The sequence below is a fragment of the Myotis daubentonii genome, chromosome 9, assembly GCF_963259705.1.
Source record: "Myotis daubentonii chromosome 9, mMyoDau2.1, whole genome shotgun sequence".
Classification (NCBI taxonomy): Eukaryota; Metazoa; Chordata; class Mammalia; order Chiroptera; family Vespertilionidae; genus Myotis; species Myotis daubentonii.
This window is the reverse complement of record NC_081848.1, coordinates 30,361,923-30,384,032: the sequence shown is the minus strand read 5'-3', so window position 1 is coordinate 30,384,032 and position 22,110 is coordinate 30,361,923. Positions and strand designations below refer to the sequence as shown.

At 39.1% G+C, this 22,110-nt stretch overlaps 1 protein-coding gene across 2 annotated transcripts in view; it reads left to right on the top strand.

Moving 5' to 3' along the window:
• The window catches only part of TMEM135 (transmembrane protein 135), a 236,156-nt gene extending 228,089 nt beyond the window's left edge, over window positions 1-8,067 (top strand). For both annotated transcript variants that reach the window (XM_059708198.1, XM_059708197.1), the window contains 3 exons: window positions 3,199-3,297; window positions 4,068-4,135; window positions 5,979-8,067. In XM_059708198.1, the coding sequence (XP_059564181.1) occupies window positions 3,199-3,297; window positions 4,068-4,135; window positions 5,979-6,111 (300 nt within the window). In that variant the 3' untranslated portion in view covers window positions 6,112-8,067. The remainder of the gene's footprint in view (window positions 1-3,198; window positions 3,298-4,067; window positions 4,136-5,978) is intronic.
• The last annotated feature ends 14,043 nt before the right edge of the window (window positions 8,068-22,110 follow it).

The following is a 22,110-nucleotide window of genomic DNA, read 5'->3' as shown; positions in this document are numbered from 1 at the left end:
CTTTTAGTGTATGGGATGATGCTCAGCCAACTGAGCCACATTGGCCAGGGCAAGTACTGATTTATTTTAAACCAAATCCAGAATCACTTTGTCCATAAGCAGCTCAGGATAAAGACTCCTGAAAGAATAGGCCAATGGATAAGAACTCCTTAAAAATAAGTAAATCAACAATATCACCAAAATATAGCCAGTGGAGTCGGTGCAATTGGAAGCCATTGGAGTTTAAAGCATGGAAGTAATATTATTTAATTCATATTTTTAAAGAGAACATTCTGGCTGTTATATAGAAAATGGGTTAGAGACAAGACTGGAAGCTGGGAAAATAAGCAGGAGATGCTGGTTTGTGTAGTAACGGAAGATTGAGAGAAGTACACAGATTTAGCACGTTTAGGAAGTAGAGTTGACAAGTCTTGCTAATGGAGAGGAAAAGGGGAATGAGAGAGAAAAAATAACCCCTTGCTAGCAAAATATGTTCTTTGACGCTGAGGGAATCCCTTATTGACACCTAGTTTGTAAAGGGTGTGTTTCACTAGTACAGCCGCTAACCTAAGTGGCTAGAGCAGCAGTTCTCAACCTGTGGGTCATGACCCCTTTAGTGGTCGAACTACCCTTTCACAGGGGTCGCCTAAGATCATCCTGCATATCAGATATTTACATTATGATTCATAACAATAGCAAAATTACAGTTATGAAGTAGCAACGAAAATAATTTTATGGTTGGGGTGACAACATGAGGAACTGTATTTAAATGGCCAGAAGGTTGAGAACCACTGGGCTAGAGGTTTTTTAAGCCAAGCAATGGTATTGCTCTTTGTCCTGTATCAGCAGCTCATATTTGATCTTGGCCAAAGAAGCTGGTATATACAGTGTGCTTCTGAGAGCTCTTTCAAATACAGGAAATTAGCAATTTAAACTTACCAGGTCCTTTATTGGATTTACTTACTATGGTGTAATAGGCGATTGTTTCCCTATGATTGGAGTAAATTTAATATTTAAGTGCTGTATTACTATATAATAAATATTAAATAAAAATCGGTTGTATAAGCAACTTTTTTTCTTGGAAAAAAGTATTTCCAAGATATATTTATTGAGTATCTATTATGTTCCCATTGCTGTGCTATGTGTTGTTAAGCATATAGAAATGTAGGATATGGTTCCCTCCCTTCATCAACTTAGAATCTAGTTCAATAGATAGGTGGGGTTTTGTGGTGTTTTTTTTAAAATATATTTTATTGATTTTTTACAGAGAGGAAGGGAGAGGGATAGAGAGTTAGAAACATCGATGAGAGAGAAACATCGATCAGCTGCCTCCTGCACATCTCCTACTGGGGATGTGCCCGCAACCCAGGTACATGCCCTTGACCGGAATCGAACCTGGGACCTTTCAGTCCGCAGACCGACGCTCTATCCACTGAGCCAAACTGGTTTCAGCAATAGATAGGTTTTATCATAAGAAATTAGGAACACAATTATTCCATATATCAAAAGATACCTGTTTCATATAACATATCTATGATGTCATTTTACCACATCTGAATTTCATTTTCATCACTGTGAATATACTGCAATGTGTCTGTACCTTGTAAATGTATTGTCATATTACTTTCAAAATAATGGTCAATGTTTATCTTGATTCCTAAGTAGATCGATCTATTTAGGATTTTAAGTAGATTGTAATTCTTTGCACATATCTTGCAGATTGAAGTTAGTTGTATATTAAAATGCTGTGTATTTAAATGAAAATTGAAATGCTTATTAAAAGTCAGCTATACAGATCACTTTTTTCATGGAAAAAGTTATCTTAGGTTCTTTATTTTATGAACCACTCATATCTTCTTGAACATCCCTCCACCCTTTTATAACATCATTCTCTTTTAAACTAGTTTTACTTTATTGTTCCATGTTCTAGAAAACCAGTTTCCATGAATTATTCTGTGTTCTGTCCATATAAGTTAACTGGCTGTTCCCCATATATATTGTGTACTTGCACCTGCTTGTTTGCCCTGCTTTTTCTCTCTTATCTAGTTGTTGATCCTATGCCTGTTGTAATTCAACACTATTAAGACTAGGGGCGTAGACCAGTACTAGTCCATGAACTGTTTCCAGTGATGACAGGATAAATACAGACATTGAGAGTCAGAAATTGGACCCTTTTGTAGCCACTTGACAGAGTAATTATCTTTTGAATATAATAGTGAAAATTCAGTTCAATTTTGTGTGTTTTAGATTTGTCTTTCTAGTAATTTGTTTTTGTTGTATTATAAAAGTATCAAGTCATAACACCTGGACATATTTTAAAGTTTTTGGCTTGTTTGTTTGTTTTTATGCAGATGGTTTGAGAAGCACTACTCAAATGTAGTCATTTCTGAAATTCTCCATGGTCCTAGACAGACTAGTTGCTTTCTCCTCTGGGGAGCCAAAATATATTTATTTATTATTAATTTATATGCACAGACACATATCTAATGAGGCTATATCAGGGGTGGGCAAACTTTTTGACTCGAGGGCCACAATGGGTTCTTAAACTGGACCGGAGGGCCGGAACAAAAGCATGGATGGAGTGTTTGTGTGAACTAATATAAATTCAAAGTAAACATCATTACATAAAAGGGTACGGTCTTTTTTTTTTTTTAGTTTTAATCATTTCAAACGGGCCGGATCTGGCCCGCGGGCCATAGTTTGCCCACGGCTGTGCTATATGATATCTATATATACCTGTGTAGCTATCTTACAGCCTCAGTAGAGTGCATTAATAATTTCTGTTATACACTAACCATTTTTATTCATTTTCAGACCTTAGCTCCTAGCATAGTGTCTAGCATATAGTTAAACAAACACCATTAAATATTTAATGCATGAATGAATAGATATAACAGGGAATGGAGGACCTGAGCATTTTGCAAAAGCATTGAAGAGTAAATGATGTAAAAGAGGTAGAAGTAAAGTGCCATTGAATTTTATAGGAAAGTATTATTATTGGTACCTGGGGTTTGGAGTAAGAAAATGAGGGCATGGGGGGAAAGGCTAACACTTAATGCTGTTTTGGAAGATGTGACCTATGATTTGAGCCTTGAAAGAATTGTTAGGATTTTGAAAATTTAGAAAAAGACTTAGATAGGAAGCATATTGCTCAACTACATTGTTAATGCTATTTAAAGTTGTTTTCTTTGTAAGTCTTGCATTATGCTTGTTTTGCAGACAATGTATTTCAAAGGCATTGAAGCAGGCAAAGTTCCCTATTTCCCCCATGCAGATACTATCATCTATTCCATCTCTACAGCAATTTGCTTCCAGGCAGTAAGTATAGCTTTTTGAAATGAGAAAATAGAATTATTTCTCTTTTTAATGTTCATTGAACCAATGGGGGGAAAATAAAGGCCTAGGAGCATTTTTATTTATTACATTTTATGCTTTTTTTGTTTTTTAGCAAGATAGCTTGCAAGTTTCAAATCATTGAACATATTAACTTAATGGGCCAGTTCCTGTTTATGAGCACAATTTTTAGGTTTAAATAGAGTGCAATTTTTATAGGTAAATTATTACTTTAGTACCTTGGCTAGAATGGCCCAATTTAATTACACTTCTTTTAGAAAAAAGATACCATAGTCATAAATAAAAATAATTGCATTTCTACAATATCACACAGGCAGTGAGGATAAGGGTAAAAATCTTGCTTAATAGAGGCATTGTTCAATCTCTTTAAATCCTTTAATCATTATTGATGTTAATGGTTTTAGGGCTGTTGGAAAATTTTGGGGACAGCTTTTATTTGCACTTTCAGCGCAATAACTTATAACTAGTGAAGTGCCAGCTACCTAATGGGTATTCAGTAAATGCTTCCTGATAATACTGACTTAATTAACTCAATGATTATTTCCCAAGCAATATTTTCAATGATGATAGTTATCAACTTAAACATAAATACATGTTTTTTATTATGGTCATCACTGTCATTTTTAAAACACAATAAGCAATAAAAATAGAGGTAAACTACTCTGTGGCCTAACACTGCTGACAATCTTTGCCATTTTCTGAAGGAAGTCTAATACCGAATACTCTCATCTTAGGCCGTCATGGAAGTTCAGAATCTGCGACCGTCTTACTGGAAGTTCCTTTTAAGGCTCACCAAGGGCAGGTAAGTGACGGAGATGTTTTAACTGATCATAGAAACAAAGTAAGATTTTTTTTTTTCATAAGAAAGATCTTGAATCTTTTGGTCTCTTTACAGGAATATTCTTTTATTCGTAAAGTAGGTTATCTAGATAGAAATAAAATATGACCAACTTAATAAGAATAACATGGGGCATTCTTTTAATGAACATTATTTTGATTACTTTCCCCTATATTATTTTAGATATTTTAAGTGTTGTAGATTAATATCATGTTGATTTGCAAATTAGTGGCTACATAACATACTTAAGTCTCACTTTTAAAATGTCTGATCTCTTCTTTTTGATTAAAAATATTAAACAGCTTCATAAGAAATGATGCCTAAACAATGAACTGATTTCTATTTTGGAAAAACAATGGCATTCTTTTCCCTAATAGTGTAACCATACCATCCTTTATCTTTATTATCTTACTAGTGGCCTGACACATAAAATTAGTGCAAGAGTAGGCCTTCCTTTCCCCGGCTGCCGGCACCGACTTCCCTCTGGCCGCTGGCAGGCAACTGGGACATGGCTTCCCTCGCAGCCCTGGCTTCGTCCAGAGGGACGTCCGGTCTAATTTGCATATTACGCTTTTATTATTATAGATTCTGTATTGTCTTTGTTAGCATTTCCTTATCTTAATCTAGTTCTTTGGGAGGCAGCTTGACCTCCTAGAATGACCACGGGCATTGGAGTCGGATAGGCCTAGGTTTGTCAGCTCTGATTCCTTTAGCTGTGTCGCTGGTGGGAAAGTTGTTTACTCTCATGCGCCTCAGTTTTTTTCTTTCAACTATGAAACAATAATACATACTTTGCAAGGTTATAGGAAAATCTAGATGTTGACAGTAGCACTTAGCACTTAATAGATACTCAGTAAATTGTTGCTGCTATTAATGTTACCACCATTAGTAGTAATAACAGAAAACAGTTCTGTAGTGCTTATTATGTCCCAGATATGGTTTTAAGATTCACACATATGTACACATACAGCTTCCATATCCATACATGTGTGTTTCACCCTTAAAATAACTATGAGGTAGGTACTGAAATCACCCCGATTTTACATATCTGAAATGCACAGAGATGTTAATAGCTTTCCAGAGTCACACAGCTAGTAAACAACGGGCCTGCAATACACGCCCAGCAGTCTGGCTTGAGACCTCCCTTTAGCTTAGAATAATGATGCTGGCTAATGACTTAAAGGGAATTTCCCTGCTCTCTTCTCCAGAAGGAAGTGCTTTAGACAGGCCCAGCGACTCAGGGTTCTACCCACACAGCAGCTAGATCTGTGTCTTTTAAAAACTTTGTATCTCTTAGGTTAGGGGACGGATAAAATGAGGGTGTGCTTTAACTCTGTTGAGCCTATTAGACTTGTGAAAACCTGTGTGCTGATTATCTTTTAATTATTAAATATTTGCTCATTTGGATGTGTTTTCTGTTGGCTGTGAGACATTAAAATCACTTATGAGAGAAATTATATTTAATATCGTTGCCTTGGTAAATGTTAGCCCATTCGTTGTTTATTTAGTTTCTTGTGATTTCATCCATCAGAAAAATGGTCATGAATCTATTTTTTTCTGTTGGCATTATCTATTAGAAAGGGTTTGAAAGAATGATGGTAATCTCCGGGGTTTCCGGCCTGGGGATTAGTATCTTCTTAAAGAAAATAAGGACAGTGCACCTTGAGGAAGAGTATCAGAGAGTCTGCCAGTGAGTCTTTTGCCATGTCAGCCTTTTCTCTTTTTTCATCTCATAAGTCAGGTAGAGTGAATCATCTCATTTTATAAACTCATTAAATACTTGTTTACTGTGTCCTCTGTTTTACAGATTTGCTGTCATGAACCGAAAAGTCCTTGATGTTTTTGGTACTGGTGCATCTAAACACTTTCAGGATTTTATCCCTAGGTTGGATCCAAGATACACGACTGTAACGCCAGAGTTGCCCATCGAGTTTTCTTGAAGATGGCTGTAATTTATTCATTGTGTCTTAACGTTCCATTATTTTACCCTGAAGAGTTAATTATGTTGAACAAAAAGAAGGGGGCCTGAGCTTGAATTTCAGTGTTATTTCAATGAGAGATGCTCTTTTTTGTTTGTTTTTCTTACCAATCAGAAATACAGAAGCTTTTTAGGAAAGTGTTGCTTAATAATTAAGCTCCCTCTGTAGCCAGAATCTGATTCTAGATCACTATAGTGGTTGACATTATGATATATTATTGATTAAATTATGTCAACAAGCAATATTAAATAATCTATGTAAAAAATAAGATATACTTAAAATTACTTTAAACGATGATTTTAGTTCATTCCAGGATAATTCTTGGTTAAAACTGAGAATATTTCTACATTTTAGGATACAAGGCTCATGGGTACATGGATTTGGTCTGTATGTTTTTGGAACTTTTGACTTGGTAACTTGAGTAGTGAAATGCTATGGGTATGAAGTGACTCTTCACAGACAATGCTGCTTTAGTGTAGAGCGATTTAAGTGGCCATCCTTACTGCAGGGATTCAGAGGCGGGTCTCTTACTGTCTGGATAAATGCCGTGGCATCCACACTCTTCTTCCACGGGCAGCCTCATCTCTCTCCATGGTCAGCCGGGCTGTTTTGCAGCCCAGAGAACCTATGTGCTGATGGCAGATTAGGTACAAATGGAAGTTGACATAACTGATAAAATTGAAATGTATGTTTTAATCTTTTGCAGAAATATTACACTTGAATATTTAAAAGCAAGTGAAATTATTTTGAAACCTCCTGTAGGTTTGTTATGCTTGCTTTCATTTATAAGGACTGAATTTTTCATAGCTAAATCTGTATGCCATTGTCGACTTAGAAGGGATCAACATTCTCTGAAACAAAAATAGTTTGGCAGGTTTGGCAGTTTTGTTTCCTCTCAGCTCTTTCACCTACACAGTGGATGTTTTACAACTAAAAAGTGTAAAAATCCAGTGGTTGTTCAAGAGTTCACTATATCACTAATGGCCTTCAGGTTCTCTAGCCTCTTTTCAAAAAAACCATTGTCACCGTTTTTACTCCTGTTAGAATAAAGAAGTGACAGAATCTGTCACTGCTGATCTTGAGTTAGTTCAAGACAGATGTGATTGAAAAAGCATCACTCTTAGGGTTTTTCAGAGGCTTAAGTGGTTGTGATGTCTACAGTCAATATAGTGGTGATGGTATATTTTTAAATATAATTTTGTTGCCAAAAAGTTTTAAGCCATTGTAAAATAATTAGGCAGTGGGACTTGTGTCGCAACAAGAATTATAACCCAGAATTTAAAAATGCTTACTCCTCCATATTCAATTTCATCAAGCCTTGTACACTTCTGTTTACATGTAATCCTACCCTTGGTTGTTATGGAAAATTGAAACCCAACAACAAGACAGACTCTGGTGCCATGGTAACAGAGAGCGACTCTTTAATTTGGGCAAAATTTTGCATTATGGTTAACTTTTTAGAATTGATTTGTCTCTTAGGCAGTACTGTTTAAAAGATCATTTTGGTTTCAGACTTCAAAATTGATTAATAAATTAAGTTTTAAGTTTTTATTCACTGGAATCAAAATGGTGATTAGTACTGGGTTTACTTGTAAAATGGAGCATGACAGCAGGGGAGAAAGCCCTGCTGCCGGTACCTCATTTTCTCCATTTGGAAACTGTCTGTAGCATCGTTCTGCTGGTTGAAAGAAGAGACATTTTCATCCATAAATTGTTCTTATTGACATTAAAAGGCTATGATATTGGAAGACAAATTCTACTGAACTATGATGGGGTTGGTGAAATTTTACTGGTTTAAAAGGTGCATTTTTATGATTTTTTTATTTCTTTTTTTTTTACACATGACAGTCATCTTTTATTTTATGTAAAATGTGAAATGAAATAACCATCATGAAGCAGAATACAATAGTGAATGTACAGCTTGAATGATTACTTAACTGATTTGCACTGGTGAATAGAGAAGGCGGGTTTGACTTGATTGGGACCGACTGCGAAGTGGAGTTGTTTGAGCAAACACACAGAAAGTATTTTTGCGTTCCTGAAGACAATCAAAATGAATCTCTCTCTACCTCTAACTAATCAGGTATTGACTGACAACTTGGCATCATAAATAAAGGCAAATATATGTCTCCATTCCAAAAATATGTTTCTACTCCATTTATACGCTGAATAAATTTTGCGTATGGTAACTTCCCACCAGAACTGATTATATTAAATATTAATATGCCCCCTTAGATTTCTTACATCTTTATGTCAACTGAAAAACAGAGCATTGGAGTAATTAGTAGTAGTATGGTTGTTTCATTGCCATTTCCTGTATTAATAAAATCCTAGAGTTAGTACCATCCAACTACAGACTGAACTTATAAGATAACAAATTGTCTCAAATCTGTTGGATTCCTACCAGTTTTTCATCAGATAGTTTAATTCCATTTTATTACTCATTTCTGCAATAAAACCTTTGGTTCAGTTATCTTTTTTATAAATTCCACGTTTACTTCTATAATTTTTTTTCTTGATCTCTAAATATTGTCACTCAGCTGATACTGAGTTTATTTCTTGGCTTCATTTGTTGTTTAGTTGACTGTTATTAATTTAAAATTTTATTCTTTGGTCTCAGATTTTACAATTTACTTTTTTCTAGAATGAACATGTCTTTTGTGATAAAACCCAAATTGGTTCATTGTCGCGCAGTGTTTTCTTGTTGAGTTTGAGTATCGTCTCCTTGTGGATAGGCTAACGTTTGATTTAGTTGTTTATGCTGACAAAATTCCTTCTGCGTGTATTTCACCACATCCCTGAGTATCTGAGCCCTCTGCCAGCGCATAGTTAATGGGAATCAGTTTCCCTGACCCTCGGGGAGCTTCATCGCTTGCTCACGTGGCATCCTCCTGTGGTGGCATCCTCCAGGCAGGGCAGAGGGTGCGCACCCCCCGGAAGCAGTGCTCCGTGTTCTTGCTGCCTTTGAATCTGAGAAGCCACCAAGTTCAGAGTCCTTGAATGCTCCCTGTGATTTATTTCCATTTGTGTAAGTAGAAAGTAGTTGGACAGGGCAACAAAATCATACTTACAGGGATGGCGTTTTGTTCCCTGAAGGCAAAGGTGTTCATTCCTGAACTGTGACCTCGCTAAGATACCTGATGAATTTTATCTCCCCCACCTGAACTGCTGCTGACTGCCTCCTCCATATTCATTTTCAGATAGAGAATTTTAACTGAAAATGAGTGACCAAGAAAAAACAAACCGTGAAAGTATAAGAAATGAATATTGTTTATATACATAAAGGGTGTCCCAAAATTCACGCAAGAAGTAATTTTGATAGAAAACACAGGTTTATAATTAAAAATTGTAAATTTTTTATTGATTCACAAAGTATACAATATAGAGTTATGTATGGAATAGCACATTGGGTAAATGGCCTCCATGGCTTTGCTGTCACATGCGCAAAGCCGTGGTCTTCATTGGTCTTCATTGTCCCTGCTCCTGGGCCATAATTGGTGCTTGGTAATGTTTATCAAATTGAAGGGATTGAAATCAAAGGGCAACAGATATTAGAATCTGATTCAATAAACCAAATGAAATTAGGCTTTTATTTTTTGTTGTTGTTGTTAATGATCACACAAAATTCAAATCTTGCGTGAAATTTGGGACACTTTTTATATATTTCAGAAGGGAAGGGAGAGGGTGAGAGTGATAGAAGCATCAATGATGAGAGAAAACCATTGATTGACTGCTTCCTGCATGCCCCCTACTGGGGATCGAACCGGAAACCCGGGCATGTGTCCTGACTGAGAATCAAACTGGAACCTCCTGACTCAACCACTGAGCCGCACCTGCCAGGCGAAATGAATTTTTTTTTTTCCGGTAGGACTGGGCAGAAACTGAGAAGTAAGGGTTAGCTTAATTGCAGATGCCAGGAGCCTGTTCGTATAGTTAACTCAGCCCTCTGCCTTCCTCTTCATAGCCTGGTCCTGTTCCTGCCTTAGCTAGCTTTGCAGATCCTTCTTGTGGAATCAGCAAGGAAAGGGGTGTCAGGGACTGAGGTGACCTGAGGTCAGAAGGCCGGGCTTGGATCCTGGGGCCCCATGGTTACTTCCCTCAGCTGGCATTGGGGGACCTCAGGGTGGAGGCTGTGTTTCTTTTCAAGCTGTGCTCTCAGGCGACTGTAATAGCTCTGTAGTGTGAAAGGGTAACTACAAAGAAATGTGACGGACAGTGACGGGTGGCTTCTGGAAGCAGAGGGGCGGGAGCCTGGCCATGATGTGGCGTGTGTCCTCGGGCTGCCGCGAGGGGAGTAGGAATGTGTGCTGTTTCGCACTGAGCGAGAAGCAAGTGGCTTTATTGGAGGAAAGCATATCTGGTAACCGTTTTCTTGCCCTCTGATGTGGCAGCTCTCTCTCCTCCGCCCCCGTGCCCCAGCTCGCTCCTCTCCTCTTTCCCGGCCTTGGAATCTTTATGTCTGACCACTTGTTGCCCTTCCCCACTCCTCATCCTGCTTCTTCGCGCCTTTCTTCTGTGGGCTGCTGTGACAGCCTGCAGCTCGCATCCTGAAGGAGAGCGCTCTATCGCTCCCTTCTCCCTTCGGTGACAGCTGGGGTGTGTGTGGGGGGGGGGGGGGGGGAGGTTCTGAAGACTTTTGATGTAACTGCATTTCTTAGGCAGGAAGGGATGGAGGATAACTGCAGGTTATGCATACAGACGTGGAAGGATGTTCCTCTGTACGTGGGCCCTTTAAATCCAGGACAGTCCATGTCTTCTCAGCAGCCCCATAGCATCACCTGAATCTTGCTGTGGCTACAGGGAAGGGACAGAACTCCTTTGCTATTTCCTACTGCTTCCTCCATTATTTTCCCTAAGTGAAATCATATATTGGGCTTTATCCTTGCAAACCTGAGAATCCCAGCAATAACACATCCTATCTATCTGTCTATCTATCTATCTATCTATCTATCTATCTATCTATCTATCTATCCATCCATCCATCCATCCATCCATCCATCCACCCATCCATCTATCTGTCTGGTCCATAGCAGCAGCATCAGGCCAGGTGCAGTTTGTACTCTTTTCCAGCACACAAGCCACTGTGCTTGCCTGTTTGTTTTGTTGTTGTTCAGTCTGTTGCCCACCACTACCTACCCCCCCAGGCAGGAGGTAGTTCCCTGCCAGCCTCAGCATCTCCAGGGTGAGGAGGCCCAGGCTTGCACAGGGGGCCTGTGGACCTGTGTTGGCTGAGGTCACCCAGCAGCATTACTTTCCTCTGCCCCTGAATTTGGACCAGGCAATTTCTGAACCCCATTCCCCCAATGCCTATTAAACTCCTCAGTCATCAGTCAATCCCTTGAGTGTATTTTCTTTTCAGATGATTTGGTCCACAAGGGGACCCTGTGGCTAGAGAGGGATTGGCGCCAACAGTCTAAAAAGGCTTAAAGCATGAAGTCATCCTGTTGTTGGTCATTATGGGATGGGGTGCCAAAAGGGATGGGTGAGGAGATACAATAAACACGTTTTCGAGTCTTCCCTCTTCCCTCTTCCCCTCTGTGTCTTTCTTTACCTTCCCAAGCCCGCGCTTTTCTACCACATCTTGGCCATTTATTTCTGCAGTTGGAGAAGTACTTACAGGGTGGGGCAAAAGTAGGTTTCCAGTTGTTCCTATGGAAAACAATACCACAATAGTAATAATACAAGAATAACCTCAGTGTTCCATGTACTCACAACTGTAAACCGACTTTTGCCCCACCCTGTATTTTCTCGTTTGCTTCAGGGAGAATTGCAGGGGCCACATTGGCTGACACTTGATCAGGGAAGAGCCTGCAGGAATGTTGTTGAGTCTGTAAAGACACGGTCGCTTCTCTTCTCCTCTTCCCTCAGAAGTGAGCCAGAGGGTTTCATTCAGAGCAGGAGTATTTGGAGCCGGGTCCCCGTGACCTGTGGCAGGTGTATGCTATCAAACTTGGCTGCTGAAGAGACGGTCTGCAAAGGGGGAGGAAAGGGATCCCCCTTGGCACTAAGACAGCAGGGGCCATGTCTGCAGCCTGGTTACCAATAGAAACCTGCCTGGAGGCCAGTGGTCAAGTGGAGGGATTGACTGCTCAGGTGCTTGGCTTTGTCAGAGTCAGTGTTGGTGGCATGAATGGTTGGACGGCCTTGTGATGTTTAAGAAAAAAACAGCAGTTATTTCCTCACCAAGTTAGAAATGTACTGAATGTGTTAAGGGAGGTTTTATATGAGTAAAGTTTTTAATCATCCTTTTGAAATTTAATTTGTAATATAGGCGAACTCTGTCCTTGCAAACCTGAAAACTACAAATTTCTTCAAAACTACAGAAATTCAGTCGCATCTGGGTCTGAGCCTGCAGTTTTTGGGAGCCCGTGGTTCTCAGGAAGAGCAGTAAGGTTCTCTCAGATCCTAGGAGGGCAGGATACATAAATCTAAAAACTGGAGGGATAATTGAATCATCAGCATCTTTTTTTCTCGCTAGAACTCTTTCTGTAACTTGGATTAACGTTCAAAAATGGGATTGCAGTCAGTTATTAATTGCCCAACTACCGGCTGTTTAATCCTCTTCCTTGCTGATCAAGCTCTGATTTTGTTTAAAGCAGCAAGTTGCTGAGCCCCAGGGGAGGGATTATATTTTTTTCTAGGCCTTTCATGTCACGTCTTTCTTCTTGTCCCAACATGTTTCCCACCTTTCCGCTGGCGGTGGTCACAAGACCCATTTTGGGCCAATAAGATGGAATAGAAAACCGGGGAACTCTTGGAAAATTTTTTCTCCCTTGATTGAAGAACTTGATTTCTTGTTCAGAACACCAGTTAATGGGATCTGGATCTGTGGCAACAATCTTGCAAATAGGAGGTGAAAAATACAAAGATGAAAAACCACCATGTCAGAGATGTCAGATCAGAAAAATGGAGGGAACCTGCCTCGCAGATGACATTCTTGAGCCACTGAGTCAGTGCCAGTAACCACATACCTCCGAGCGTTTAGCGAACACAATCCTCCAAAGCTCAAGACTGTATTAGTAAAGGATTCTTACAGCTAAAACCGTTTCTAAGTGACACATTCCAATCCCACATAGATCAGGCCTCAGATTCGTTTCCCAGGGTATGCCTCCCTCCTTTGATTTGAAAGCTCCCTTTTCCTCCCCTCCTCTATGTTGTATGTATCCTAAAATATTCAGCATCTCCTCTTCGAAGGTTCTGCTGATCTTTCATCTCTGTCTTCCTGAAGCAGTTTGCCAGTACCCCCCACAAAACACGTTCCAGTTGACTTTGATTAGCTGTGTACTCCCCTGCTGCTTCTTTAGATTGTATATATTTTAAGAGCAAAGACCACAGCGTATCCCCCACGTCTGTGCCTCAGTCAGGTTTGGGGCGGGTTATGGTGGGAGATGGTAGTCTCAGCAACTGCCTGTTGAATACGTGCTAACTCTGTGGCATCTGCAACTGAAAGTCTGTCCTTAGCCCGCTCCGTAAAAGTCTGGAAGACATTATCCTTACAAATGACTTTGTAAATACTCCGGGAAATTGGCTTCTACTGCCACTCCAGCAGCTAAGCCAGCTTGGCTCCAGGTCTTAGAGAAATGATTTGTCATCTGTTTCATTTGTTTGCTTTTTCCTGACACAGCTGGAATTCTGGATTGTTCCCCACTTAGAAAACTGCCAAATCCAAACCACAAGTAGACAGGGCAGGACACAGCCTCTTCCTTCCCCCTCGTTTTCACAGGGTAGAAAGTCACAGGCAGCTTTCCTAGGGCTACCCTTCATGTGTGTTTTTCTCAGGAGCACATTAGGAGTATTATTTTCCTGTAACAGAGGGGATCTTAAGATACTTGAGAGGGAAAGGCTTGGGATCATTCTTATCCATGGAGGCAGGTCCCTTACAAATAGCTTCTTGTCTCACTTTTAGGGGGAAAAGAAGGAAACCACAATGTCTGAGGTGCCTTTGACATAAAACAAATTGCTTACATCACATTCAGACCTCACAGCCTATGAGGCGGATATTATTAGTGCTGTTGTACCGATGGGAGAACTGGGGATCAGAGAGGTGGTGCTTTGCCCCAGTTGGCAATACTGGGATTTGAGTTCGGATCTCTAAGAGTTGAACGTTTGCTTGTTTCTCTTCCTTCAGAACATGACTGTACCTCTTCAGAAGTGGCATCTTCACTCCCCTTCCGTAAAAGTAATCATATAACATTGTAATAAAAATCTTGCCTTTGAAATGGTTTTGACATTTACTTTTACCTCAGAGAGAAGAACAAGAACTGGAATTATCTTCTCACTTGAAAAAAATTAAAAAGAATTCCTGATAAGATATTTAAAACAACAGCTTTAAGACACTAGACATCAAGCACTGCAGGGCAGTGGGCTCAGAGAGAAGGAAAACAAATGGGTTGAGTCCTGTGCTTGCCCCAGCTGATTGCAGCTCCGGGAGAGAGCACCACAGCAGAGCCCAGAGGTCTCCCTGAGCTGAGGAAACAGACCTGGGGTCCAGGAGGCCAAAGTGGGTGAAGCTCAGAGGGTGGAGTACAAGAGAGGAGTGCGCTGCACAGAAGGAAAGCAGAGGGCTCTGAAGAGGGTCCCCTGTGAGACTGTATGCAGAAGGAACCACCACAGGAGTTCACACAAAGCAACGCCGAGTTTGTGTCCCTGCTAGCCAGAGTAGAAAACTGTAATTCAGAGGGCTCTGGATAGGAGAGTCTGACATGTTTTGCTTCAGTAGGAGAGCAAAGTTAGCCATGGTCTAAAGGCTCGAAAGTATCAAACCGTTTCTAAGTAACAATCTCCTAGAACAAAGTATAAGAATATAGGGATACAGGTATGTGAAATATGCAACAAGGTAAAATTCAAAATGTTTGGCATCTAATAAAAAATGGCCAGGCATGTGAGAAGTCAGAAAATACAACTAAGAGAAGGGGGAAGAGGGGGGGGGGGGGGGGGAGAAAAGGAAACAGACCCAGAAATGACACAAATAATACAATTACTGTTTGTACAAAAGGGTATTGTAACTATACATGCCGTGTAGTCAAGAAGGTAGTGGTCAAGAAGTAGAAAGGAGATTGAACGTGTTAAGTAGAGGCACAGAAGATATAAAAAGGATGAGAAAATAACATGAAAGAGATGAAAAATACATCTGAGATTTTAAAAATACACCGGGTGAGAAAATAACATGAAAGAGATGAAAAATACATCTGAGATTTTAAAAATACACCGGGTGGAATTAACAATGGAGTAGAAAGCAAAAGAAAAGGTTATAGAACTTGAAGACTTCTCAGTAAAATCTACTCCAAACTATTTGAGTGACACATGACAAACTGGTCAGGGCTTCCATAAACTGGGTCACTTCAGGCAGCCTGGTAAACAGAGGAGAGGACATGGGTGTGAGAAAGGAAAAGGTATGGAAAATGTTTTTATTGTGTGTTTTCATTATCCTTCAAGTCATTTGAAGACATAATGTCCAACATTTAAAAAAATTTGATGAAAACTATAAATTCACAGATCCAAGAAGCTTAATGAACTCAAGGACAAGAGACACGAAGACAGTTGCACCAAGCACATCTTAAGTTAGTTTAAACCAGTAATAAAAAGAAAATGGCATGGGGGAGGGGCAGTGCATGTTACATACAGGGAAGGAGCTCGGATAAAAATGGCAGGAAACTTCTCATCGGAAACAGTGGAAACCGCAACACAGTGGAGCAACATCTTTAATAAAATGATAAAAGGAACAAAACCAAACCTGTCAACCTAGATTCCTGTATTCAGTGAAGATATCTTTCAAACAAAGAGGCCAAATGCTTTTTCAAATATCCAAAAGCTGAATGACTATATCACTGGCAGACCTGTACTACAAGAAGTGTTTTTAAGTCTTTCAAACAGATATAAAATAATGCCATGTGGAAATATAGTAAATATATGGATAAAGATGAAAACCTTTATATTGTTATTTTTAAATTTCTTTGAAAGATAATTGACTACTGAAAGCAAATAGTAACAATTTATTGTGGAGTTTATAACACATTTCAAAGTAAAACATAACTACACAGTTTAGGAAGGGGAAATGGAGGTATTGTATGGTAATAGTCTTAGACTATACATGAAGTGGTATAATATTACTTGAAGGAAAATGGCAATAAGTTAAAAGATGTATAGCTATAAGGTAATCACCCCCCCCCCCAAGAAGTGTTATAGCTAATAAGCCAACAACAAGAACAGAAACACAATGGAATTAATAAGTATTCAGTTAATCTGAGCGAAAAAAAGGTGGGGAGTGGGAACAAAGGTAAAACATAAAATAAATAGCAAGATAATAGATTTACTGGTAAGCCCCAACTATATCAATAATCACATTGATTGTAAATGGTGTAAACACTCAATAAAAAGGAAGAGATGGTCACATTGAGTAAAAAAGGCAAGGTGAAACTATATGCTGCCCACTCAAACCCACTTTAAGTATAAAGACACTAGGTTTAAAGATATAGAGAAAATATATCATGGTAACAATAAAGAAAGCATATGAACTGAAGTAATAGTAAACAGTTCGATTTCAGAACTTGAGAATATTGCCAAGATTAGGATTAGCATGGTTGTGTATAAAGGGTCAGTTTAACAAGAGGAAATTACAATCTTCAATGCTTATGTGCATATTAATTTCTCAATATGTGAGGAAAAGACTGATAAACTACATAGAGAAAAATAACCAACCCACACATATAGTTGCATGTCTCAACACCTTCAATAATTGATAAAATATGTAGACAGAACATCAGTGTTTTGAAGACTTGAAAGCCACTACCAGCCATCTTGACCTACTTGGCCTTTAGCACGCCACCTAGCAGCACGATGCACATTCTCTTCATGTACGTCCAGAACATTTCCAAAAGAGACCATATTTGGGGCTACAAAGCAAGTCACAATAAAAGGTTCAAATCATACAAAGTATATTCTCTGGCAAAAGAAAAAGGAAAATTAGAAATCAATAACAGATCTGGAAAATCCCCAAATATTTGGAAACTGAACAACATGCTTCTAATGAAGAAATAAAAATAACTTAGAAATATATTGAGTTGAATGAAGATGAAAACAATATATTGAAATTTATTAGCTACAGATAAGGTAATACTTAGAGTAAAAATTATAACTAGCTGCCTATATTAAAATAGAACAGAAGTCTCAAATCTGTGATTTCAACTTTCATCTTAAATATCCAGAAAAAGAGCAAGTTAACCCCAAAGTAAACAGAAAAAGAAAGTAATAAGCATAAGATCAGAAATCAATGAAATAAAAATAGGAAAATGAGAAAAATTAACGAAACCAAGGGCTGCTGCTTTGAGAAGAATCAATAAAATTGACAAACCTCTAGCAAAGCAGACTAATAGAAATAAAAAGACAACACAGGACTATCAGAAATAAGAAAGGAATATCATTCCATAGTCTTCAGAAATTCAACTTTATAAACAACTTTACGCCAATAAAATTTATGATTTAGATGAAATGAGCAAACATCTTGAAAGATACAAATAAAGCTCTTGCAAGAAGAACTTGTCAGTCTGAATAGTGCTGTATCTATTAAAGAAATGGAATTTTTAGTTAAAAGCCTTCCCATAAACCTGTAGTATCAGCTGTGCTCATTGCTAAGTTCCACCAAACATCTAAGTAAGAAATAACACCCAACTCATGCTTTTCAGGAAGTGAAAGGGAAAAATTCCCACCTGATTCTATGAGGCCAGCATTTTTCTGATACTAAAATCAGGCAAGCAAATTACAAGAAAAAACTAAAGCCCAACATCCTTGCTGATCATAGAGACAATTTTTTTATTTTTAATCCTCACCCAATGATGTGCTTAGAGAGAGGAACTGGGAGAGAGAAACATCAATGTGAGAAAGAAACATTGATCAGTTGCTTTCCATATATCCCCGTCTCGCGCCCCCACCACCCCCCAGGGGTCGAACCTGCAACCCACGTATGTGCAGCCGTTCAGTGCATGAGGCAATGCTCCAATCAACTGAGCCACTCTGGCTGGGCATAGACAAAAAATTTAAACAAAATTTTAGCAAAGTGAACATAATATCTAAAAAGATAATACATCCTGATCAAGTGGAGTTTTTCAGAAATGCAAGATTGGTTTAACAATGGAAAATCAATATAACCCACTAAAAGAAGAAAAACTGATCAACTCAATACAATCAGGAATAACACTTGACAAAATCTAGCCATTCATTTCTCATAACTCTCAGCAAACTAGGAATAGGAAGGAATTTCCTCAAACTAGGAATAAAAAGGAATTTCCTAACAGGGCATCTACCAAAAAAGCCGATAGCTAACATCATGATTAATTGTGAATGACTTAACGTTTTCCAATAGCAATAAGGCAAGAATGTCTGCTCTTCCTACCAATTTCTATTCAATATTGCACTGCAAGTTCTAGCCATTATAATCAAATATGAAAAAGAAAGAAAACCACCCAAATTGGAAAACAGTAAGTCTTTATTGCCAGACAACATTGTGTATGTAGAAAATCCTATGATATCTTCAGAAACACAAACCTATTAGACTTGATAAGTGAGTTTTGCAAGTGAGCTCTAAAATGTATATAGACATGCAAAAAGATAATAAAGTAGCCAAAACTACTTTTAAAAAGAACAAAGGGGGCTTAAACTATTTGATTTCAAGACTTACTATAAAGCTACCATAAGCCAGGTATTCTAGCATTGGTATCAAGACAGAGAAATAATCAAGGATAATATGTAGTCCAGAAATCAACCTAGATATATTTAGTTAACTGATTTTTGGCAAAGATGCTATGGTTTTTCAATGGGAAAAGGAAAATCTTTTCAATAAATGTACTAAGACAGTTGGCTGCCCATATGCAAAAACAAAACAGAAAAAGAACAGCAAAAAATGCTCACAAAAACACTTTGACCCTTAAAAAAATGAACTCATATCATATATAAATTTTTAACTCGAAATGTATCATAGACCTAATTATGAAACCTAAAATTATGCCGGGGTCCAACCCCAGCAGGTCCAGGGGTTCCCAAAGGCGTAGACGGAGTCGGCGAAGAAGGAATGACACGGAGACAGCGTTCAGTTGATCAGCAGCCTAGCCAGGATCTCCAGCCAAGCTCTGGTCTGGATCTCCAGAGAGGTTCTGCTGTTTATTGTCTTGTTACATCCGTATTTATCCCAGTTGATTTTAATCCTGTCAATTTCTATTACAAAGGTTAGGGCGTTTCTTATCTCCATTCCAGGGAGAAAAGATTATGTAGCTTAAGCATGATTGTTTGTAGTGATTAACTACCCGCCTGGCACTTAGTTAAGGAGTTTCATGCCCTCCCTGACTTCAGGGGAAAATTCCTACTTGGGGAAACAACCTTTCTAGGAGAGGCATCCCCTCCCTGACTTCAGGGAAAAATTCCTACCTGGGGAAACAACCTTTCTCGGAGAGGTGACCTTGGTTAAAACACACAGCGCTAAGGGGAGCAAACATATTAAGAACAGTATGCTATATACGCCAGGTCCCTTGAAACATATGCTGTGCAGATGTTTCTTTCCTGCAGCGACTGTGTCAAGCAGCAAGGATGGACCGGCTTCCGGCAAAATTATAAAACTGGAAGAAAAAAATAAGACAAAGTCTTTGTGACCTTCGGTTAGGCAAAGATTTCTTAGCTATACCAAAAGTATAGCCCATAAAAGAAAAAATTAGTTCCATCAGAATACAAAACTTTGGCTCATCAAAAGATACTTTTAAGAAAATAGAAAAGACAACCAACATATTGGGAGAAAATATTTACAAATCACATCTCCAATAAAGAAGGTTTTATGCACAGCATATAATGAACTCTGGAAACTCAGTGGAGAGAGATACTTCTGGTATGACAGCATAAGCAGGTCTGCTGACTTGCTCTCCAATGAAATTGGTGAAAATTATTTTTGGAAGTTCAACTATTTAAAACCTTAGGAAATGGTCCTAAGGACAAACAGTAAATGAAGAACCACTCCTTTAAGAAAATCCATGAAAATTCATTAAGAAAGATGAATCTTACTTTGAGTAAGAAAAGTGAATCTTAGTGTCAGTAAGGAAGTCTGTGGTATTTGAATCAAGACTCCTCCCACTCCCTCCCCTCCCAGTTCAGCAAAGTGCACACTCCAGACTCCAGACACATGGTCCCCTCTTTCCAGCTCCACATAGGGAAGGCCTTCTTCCAGGAATTGCAGGATTTCAGTGATTCCCATCCTGCCTGCAGCTGCTGGTTCATGAGGCTAAGTTCCAGGCAATTGCAGGTGAGTGGTTGAAGCTCCCTTCTACCCAACCTCCACTCAGGCGATGGGTACAGCATGTAGGCAAGGCTGGGGCCCTGATGGTCCTTCCCCATCTTAGGTGGTGTTTCCATGCTGTGAAAGGCAAGCGAAGAGGCCCTCACGCTGCTGCCCATCCCCTCCCTCACTGAGCACTCGCTCCTGGAGTGGAAGTGTCATTCCATGAGAAGCTTGCCATGGTCCCCACGCCCAGCTTCAGCGTCAGGGAAAGGTGGGAGGGAGCCCCATCAACTGGGCATCCCCAAAGCTGCATCACCGTGCGGAGCAGCATTGGAGGCTAACCCTGTGGGGGAGAAATGGTGTTCACTAAAATTCAGCCAGTCGCTGAGAATGATAAGCCCTGGAGGTAGGGAGGGGTCCATTACCCAGAGCTGCTACAATATTTTATCTAAAAAGTCCAGTCTCCAACAAAAATGTATTAGGCATGCAAAGAAACAGGAAAGTATGACCCCTATACTAGTGAAAACAGGCAGCACAAACTGCTTGTAAGAGTGACTAGGTATCAGCCTTAATAGGAAAGTATTTTAAAGTAGCCATTATAAACATGCTCACAGTAAAGGAAGGTATGATAACAATGTTGCATCAGATAGAGAACCAAATGGAACCCTGGCTGGTGTGGCTCTGTTGGTTGGGCATCGTCTTGTGCACTGAAAGGTTGCCAGTTTGATTCCCGGTCAGGGCACATGCCCGAGTTGGAGGCTCGATCCCTGGTAGGGGCCATACAGGAGGCAGCCAATCGATGCTTCACTCTCACATCACTGTTTCTCCATCTCCCTTCATCTCTCTCTAAAGATCAACAATAAATCTTTTTTAAAAATATATATATATATTTTTTCTTTTTTTAAAAAATATATTTTATTGATTTTTTACAGAGAGGAAGGGAGGGAGATAGAGAGTTAGAAACATCGATGAGAGAGAAACATCGATTAGCTGCCTCTTACACATCTCCTACTGGGGATGTGCCCACAACCCAGGTACATGCCGTTGACCGGAATCGAACCTGGGACCTTTCAGTCCGCAGGCCAATGCTCTATCCACTGAGCCAAACCGGTTTCGGCAACAATAAATCTTAAAAAAAAAAAAAAAAAGAACCAAATAGAAATTCTAGGGTTGAAAAGTACTAAAACTGCAAATAAAAATTCATGGGAGAAACTCAACAGTATACAGTTGACACTTGAACAATGTGGGGGTTAGGGTGCCAGCCCTCTGCATACACAGATTTCTAACTGTGGAACTGACCCTTAAACATGACAGGTTTGAACTGCATGGGTTAACTGACCTATGGTCAGTTGGGGAAAATAATCATGTATAAGTGGATCTATGCAGTTCAAACCTGTGTTCAAGAGCAGACTGTATTTGAACTGGCAGAAGAAAGAATACCTGAACTTCAAGATAGATCAGAGATTATACAAACTAAAGAATAGAGATAAAAAAATGAAAAATGAACAGAGCCTTACAGGAAGATGGGGTGTCTTTAAGAGCACTGATATATGTATAATAGGAGTTCCAGAGGAGGACAGAGAAAGGAAAAAAAAAATTGAAGAAATAATGGCAAACCCCCTAAATTTCTTTAAAAAACTATAACCTACATATCTAGGAAGCTCAATGAACTCCAAGTTGGATATACTCAAAGAGATTTTTAAAAA